The following is a 6988-nucleotide window of genomic DNA, read 5'->3' as shown; positions in this document are numbered from 1 at the left end:
TTCAAGCTGACGTGCACTGATGAAGGATGACCCACACTGATCGCAGACATGCTTTTTAACGCCACTGTGAATGATTTCATATTGTTTGAAGTGCTTTGAAGTGGTGAAGCCTCTGCCTCATTCTTTACAGTAGCTTATTTCGTCTCCAGTGTGTCTACGTTGATGTATTTTCAGAGTCTTTCAATGACTTCAAGTTTTTCCACAAAGGTCACAAAAAAAGTCTTTCTCACAGCGATGACAGGGTTGAGAACTTGATCCATCTGTGTTGCTCTGCTTCTAAACAAAGACACAAACACAGTGTAAGTCAGTCCTTCAACATTTTTATCCTGAACGTCGCCTGAAATAAAGAGCATCTCTGCCAAAGTCCAATTACATTTTACTGTTTACATTATCACACTCAGCTCAATTTAATGTGCTATAAAAATGATAAGAGTAAAAACATTAAATTAATACTAGTCTAATGCTACAATAACAGTAATACAATTCTCAAACACTATCCCTAAACACTATCCCATGCTAACACAATTTGATGAGCAGAGTTGTTTCAAACAGTCGGGCTGAAAAGATATAAATAAAAATACATACCTCACAGTAACTGCACTTGTAGAGTCTTTCTGGTGTGGATCAGTTGGTGTGTTTTTAAGCTTCCAGATTGGGTAAAAGACTTTCCACACTCATCACAGCTGAACGGTCTCTCTCCACTGTGGATCAGTTGGTGTGTTTTTAAGCTTCCAGATTGGGTAAAAGACTTTCCACACTCATCACAGCTGAACGGTCTCTCTCCACTGTGGACCTGTTGGTGTGCTTTCAGAGAATGTGGAGATTTAAAAGTCTTCTCACACAGGTCACATTTATACGGTCTCCCCTCAGTGTGGGTAAACATGTGACATCGTAACTCTGTGTTTGTACCAAACCGTTTGCCACTCTGATCACAGCTGTACACATCATGTCTGGTGTGAATGCGTAGGTGTGTATTTCGCCTCCCTATCCGGCTGAAAGTTTTTCCACAAATGTCACAGCTGTATGCTTTAATTCCAGAGTGGGTAACTAGATGACTCTGTAAGCTGCTACTGTGAGTAAAAGCTCTGCCACACTGATCACAGGTGTACGCTTTAACTCCAGTGTGGATGAGTTGGTGTGTTTTTAAGCTTCCAGATTGGGTAAAAGACTTTCCACACTCGTCACAGCTGAATGGTTTCTCTCCACTGTGGATTAGTTGGTGTGTTTTTAAGTTTCCAGAGTGGGTAAAAGACTTTCCACAGTCTCCACAGCTGAACGGTCTCTCTCCACTGTGGATGAGTGTTTGTGCTTTTAAGCTTCCAGATTGGGTAAAAGACTTTCCACACTCGTCACAGCTGAATGGTTTCTCTCCACTGTGGATTAGTTGGTGTGTTTTTAAGTTTCCAGAGTGGGTAAAAGACTTTCCACACTCATCACAGCTGAACGGTCTCTCTCCGGTGTGGATGACCTGATGCATTTTTAGGGAAGCTTTCACAGTAATATCTTTCCCAAACTCGTCACAGTTGTATTTTTTTCTTCCACTTCTTTCTTCAACGAATTTGTCGGGCTCCTCAGAGCGCTGACTTCTCGATCCACGTTGGTCCTGCAGTGACAGAGATACAAACAGAGGCAGTGAGTTGTGGGAAATACATTATTCTAACCGGCATTTTATTAGTGCTATTTTTTGACCTTTTATTAAATAAGTAGTTATACTTATTTTCATACACACATTGCAAATGTGCTCATGAGAGTTGGCATTCAGTCTTTTGAGGGTCAATGCAAACACACTTACAGACACAGATAAATATTAGACTTGTTTCTGGGGCAAAGGTGAGAGACATTTGGCCTGCAAAGTGCCTGTACGCCCGCTCAGTGAGATTAGCACAGGATGTACTCCGGATGTCACATAAGCTGTGTCCCAAAACGTCGGCTGCATCCTTCGGAGGACCCGGCCTTCGCGGTCTACGTGGGCCGGCTCCTTCAAAGACAGAGAAGGCCGGAAGTGCGAAGCTGTGAAATGGGACGGTCTAGCCTTCAGATTTGCGTCACCGCTGTCTTGGTGGAGTTTAATAAACACGGTCATCTGCTCCTTGCTATCTAAGATATAACAGGACACTGGAGTAAATTCTCGACCGTCTCACACTTCTGTTTAATCAGTTTATTCAGCAGCTCTATCTTTGGGATCTTAAAAAGCTTCAAACGACGTGTCGACTATTAAATTAGTCATTGACGATTTTGATTGTTGACGTAATCGGGACTAGTTGACTAATCGTGGCAGCCCTAATATATATATCAATATTTTTTAATACACGTGTCCATATTTATGTCTCCAGATTGTTTGTATAGTGAGCCTTTAAGACTGTACTCTTGGTACAGTTTTTATTTTTGCTGCTTTTGTCTTACACTGTCAAATAAACACAGATTTGCAGCGTTTGTATGTGTGTGCAAAAGCAAATGTACCAGGCCTCAAAGACAATGGGTGCTTTGCACAACAAAAGCAGGATGTGAATCGAGCATATGACCTGTACAAATCTCAGCAGGGGTGATTAACACCTCGGGACTTTCACCAGAAAATAAAAAAGTCAGTAATTCTAGTAAGTGTTGGGTTCAAGGGATTTCTGTAAATTTGCGCAGGGTTAGTAAATCTAGTGTTGAAGTTAGCTCGGTGCTTACCTTTAGATGAGCCCACAAACCGAGAGAAACTCCGTGGTGAAGCTGGAACTCTTTCCAAACACAGGAAACAGATCAGGGAGCAGAGACCCACGTGGTTCACGCTGATCTCAGCTACGATCCAGGAGACAAGGGTGAGCAGATCGATGCAGATATTGATCCAGACGTTGGTAGTGATTTATGATCGATGCTTTGGTTTGTTTCTCTCCTGTAGATTCACTTCTTTACTCGCTGCGGATGAAAAACTGTTCTGTCTGTGTGAACACCTATTCTTATGCGGCAGACGCACTTTGCTCCGCCCCCTTCCTCCTGCCCTGCTGGGATTTGTTACTGTGCCGTCACGTGACTCAGATGCGCTCAGAAGACGCATTTGAACTGCAGAGAGTGAGAAAGAGGAGCAACATGTGGAGATATTTTATCACTGTAATCAAGGGCGTAGATCTGGCATGGACGGAGGGGACATGTCCCCACCAATATCCAGCGATTATTGAATTGTCCCCACCAATAATTTGATATCTTCGAATAAAGAAAAACAACCCGATAGAAAGAAAAAAAACGATCTGTCAACGTCTCATTCAGCGAGCGGTGCAGAAAGAGTTAAATTTGTTCTCTACTGGAGTCCAACGTCATGTGACAAATATGGCCAATGTGATTGGCTGTGCCTTTCAGGGAGCTCTGTTTAGTTTCAGCAGCGGCAAACCTGCGCTGCGAGGAGGAGAGGAGGACGGCAGCGCAAAGGAAGAACCTGGATATAAGAAAGTATTTTTCAAAGAAACCTGTAAGTCACTTAAAGTCAAGTTCTCTCATATAATGTGTCCGTCACAATAACGTTACAGGCTATGCTAGGCCATACATGCCAACACTCCCGATTTTTCCAGGGAATCCCGAATTTCAGTGCCCCTCCCGAAAATCTCCCGGGGTGACCATTCTCCCCAATTTCTCCCGATTTTCCACCCGGACAACAAAACTGAAAACCATATCCCAGACTGGCCCAACCAATTCCAGTTTCCAACGATGGCTACTATTACTGCAGCTACTTAGTTTTAATATTACTCTTATTACTCTTTCTGGGTCGCAAAATAAACTTTTAACACATTTTCAGGCGAGAATGTAACTGTGTAAACTTCAAATAACTTAAACTTGTTATTGTTTGGCCTTTTTCTGTATTTTATTTGTTGGTGAGTAAATCGTTTTGGCTGAATTTAAAGTTATTCGATTAAATTAGATTAAACAAAAATTAGATTACATAAAACTTTATTAATCCCTCGGGAGGATTCCTCCAGGTTCTCACACAGCTGAAACTGCTGTGTGAAAACAGCAGTTTATTCAACCATCTACGCCAGCGTCCGGTTATATTTTAGACAGCAAGGAGCAGACGGCAGGTGACGTAATTCTGAAGGCTAGACTAGTCCAATTTCACAGTTTTTTCACACTCATTTCCGGTCTACCCGGCTTTCGGGGGACCCGGCCCACTTAGACCGCAAAGGCGGTCTGGTGGACGCAGCCTCTGAATTTGGCCACCCCCGGCCTGTTTCTGGTCGGACAATAATAACGGTGATATTTAACTTATTTTATCCGATAAATAAACACTGTAAGATTCAAGTTTTTTGTATAGATATGTACATGTAACCCCCACCCTCCCCCAGCCCCTTTGAATGTCTCCCTAATTCTGAGGTCTCAAGGTTGGCAAGTAGGTGCTAGGCTTGGCCCACATCAGTCTAAAATTGTATGTAACCATGAATAATGTGATGCCATGTCCACCAGGAGAGACTGGACAGTATAGATGTAAAACCAATATGCCAGCAGTTCATTTCAGCTAAGGACAGGAGCAGGCATGTGTTTGTTGTGTGGGGCATGTAGTCCATGTCTGTTGCTGTAGTTCATGTTTAGAATAAAACATCCCAGCTCACTGATCTGATAGAGGGCAGTAGTGCCTATAATGTTGCATAATGTTGCTGAGAGATCTTTTACTTTGTGGTAATCTTAGACGAGTAGTTTTATGGACAAAAACCAGCAAGTTTGCTCCACCCCCTTCCTCCTTCCCTGCTGGGATTTGTTACTGTGCCGTCACGTGACTCAGATGCGCTCAGAAGACGCATTTGGACTGAAGAGAGTGAGAAAGAGGAGCAACATGTGGAGATATTTTATGACTGTAAATGATAATAATTAATAATAAAAGGAAAAAATAAGAAACGGGACAGGGTTCGATGGTTGAATCATCCGTCCCCACCAATGCCACAACCAAATCTACACCCTTGACTGTAATTGAAAATGCTGGAGAACAGATGGAAGGCGTGTCAAGCCACAGGGGACCACAACAAGCTGTAGAGTTCAGCTTATTTTTTCACACCTCAGTTAAATGCTTTGACTGAAGTCTCACTGCACACACTCAAACTTAGTGTTTGTGTACACCTTGGTCATTATAACCTGACACTGATCAGTGCTGCTCTGACGATCACACTCACATCCATGTAATCATTTAACTGGGGTGATCTGGATTTACTGCACAATGCTGAATGTGTCCTTACAGTACAGGGAATAACTCTGTCTGTGTTCCTGTAGAGAAACTCTGGGTTTGTGTGCTGACGAGCATCACTCACAGTAAGATACAAAGGCTCACTCATACCTTTCCACACATGTGACAAATTCAAAAAGCTGCTGAAACCTTTAGAACATCATAAACTACACATTGTTGTACTCTTTTAGGATGGAACACCTTTCAGATTTATTTACTCTTAAAAGCAAAAAGATCTTTTTAAGAATTTTGCATTCAAGACGAGAATGTTTAAATAAGTCATGTAAATGAGAATTTCAAAGTTAGTGGCTGCAGTGTATACAAATTGGTGTATCTCAAAAATAAAACTATGAAGACACTCAAAATTAATTTGGAAACTGTTTTATGCAACTTTTTTACATTTCCAATTTTGAGGGATGAACCTCTGAAATTTCTTTAACTAGAAATTTGTGTAAAAATACCACTGTAAACATTTGGGATATAATGGTTGTATTGATGTATAGCAACTTGAAATACTCCCAGAAATGGCACTACAACATGTAAAAATATAAAGATAAGCTCAGGCAGACTTGGTTCTGTGGTAGGTCTAAAGGGTTAAACTGCTTCCTCACATCTGCTTCATGAATATGAAGGGTTGTAGTGGGAGAAGGTGGTGTGAAATCCTCATAGCTGTGGAGTGAGGAGGGAGCTCCTGTGGGTGAAGTCTTTGATGGTGGTGATGGCTCTGTGCTGGTGGGAGTGGGGAGGTGGGGGGATGATGGACCAAAGTGTCTCTATTGTTGGGGAAGGTGGAGGTGTCAAGGCTGCTTGATGTCTCATCAAACCAGCAGTAAAAGTCGTTGAGGGTGTTGGCCAGCAGCAGGTCGTCAGTGGAGTGGGGCTGTGTGCTTATATCCTTACTCTCATTTCCCTTAGCGTATCTGTAACATGCAACTTCTGTCGGTGCTGTGCTACTGGAAACTGAATTTCCCGGAGGAACCGACCCGAGGGATTAATAAAGGTCCATCCATCCATCGGACATTTGCACACATGCTTAAGAATTGCATTGACCCCATTTCCTCCAAAGTAAAATTCTAGCTGCACATGTCCATGAAAATTTCTCCCACTGAAATGAGAGCCAGCACTGTTTTGCAGTATGTTTTAAGTTACCTTGTTTTGAGTTTGTCATAAATATTTACTGCACAGTTTAAAGTACTTCTGAATTTTCCTGAATATTGAGTCTTTTTTGTGGTGAATTGTTTGTACCAAAATAATTGATTCTGTTCATCTGGACGTGGCGTTTTCAGTGTTCCAAGTGACTTCTTAGTAAACAGTACATTTGCACAGACAGAGACAATTGAAAGGTACAAATGTGTTGTGCATGAAACGAATTCAAACGTGGTGCAGATGTGTGTCACAGGTTGATCTGGCTGTAGGCTGCGGCACTTGGCCAGAGGTGGCGCTGGTTGACTCGACTCCATGTTAGTGCACAAAGTAAACTGCTCGCTTTAGTTGTGCAACAAAAACGCTAAAACCGGAGAAATAAAACGTGCGAGGGGGACGATAACGACGACAAGAGTCTCCCGATCGTTTACTCTTGCTGTCCTGTGAACAACATCGGCGTGGTGTTAATTGTTTGCTGTTTTCGCGATCGCGTCGCGCATGAGGATATCACCAGGTAAACTCGAAACATTTGTAAACATTTTGTTGTTCAACAGCATCAAGACTGACAGAGTGTCACAGATGACACATTTGGCGTTTTTTTGCTGGTTTATCGGTAGCAGCTCCTGAAACGCAAGACTGCCACACATCTGTTCGACCAAC

The 6988-nt window shown here is 42.5% G+C and overlaps 1 protein-coding gene across 1 annotated transcript; it reads right to left on the bottom strand.

The window, feature by feature from the left end:
• Nucleotides 1-586: 586 nt before the first annotated feature.
• Nucleotides 587-2840, bottom strand: LOC148101122 (uncharacterized). Its single transcript, XM_087845819.1, has 3 exons — nucleotides 2674-2840; nucleotides 795-1603; nucleotides 587-626 (listed from the first exon to the last, which is right to left on the bottom strand). The coding sequence occupies exons 2-3, from the start codon at nucleotides 1475-1477 to the stop codon at nucleotides 587-589; spliced, it is 723 nt and encodes a 240-aa protein (XP_087701945.1). The 5' UTR covers nucleotides 1478-1603; nucleotides 2674-2840.
• Between the last annotated feature and the right edge of the window lie 4148 nt (nucleotides 2841-6988).

This window comes from Neolamprologus brichardi, chromosome 9 (genome assembly GCF_056152115.1).
Source record: "Neolamprologus brichardi isolate AB-2024 chromosome 9, ASM5615211v1, whole genome shotgun sequence".
Lineage (NCBI taxonomy): Eukaryota > Metazoa > Chordata > Actinopteri > Cichliformes > Cichlidae > Neolamprologus > Neolamprologus brichardi.
Note: the sequence above shows the minus strand (reverse complement) of the source record. Positions and strands in the feature narration are given on the sequence as shown.

Bases quoted from the DNA above. Each gene is read 5' to 3' on its own strand.
- LOC148101122 (XM_087845819.1), bottom strand. From the start codon at position 1,477: ATGCATCAGGTCATCCACACCGGAGAGAGACCGTTCAGCTGTGATGAG. The intron at 627-794 runs GGTCCACAGTGG...AACACACCAACT, and splicing joins TCTCTGAAAGCACACCAACA to GATCCACACCAGAAAGACTC.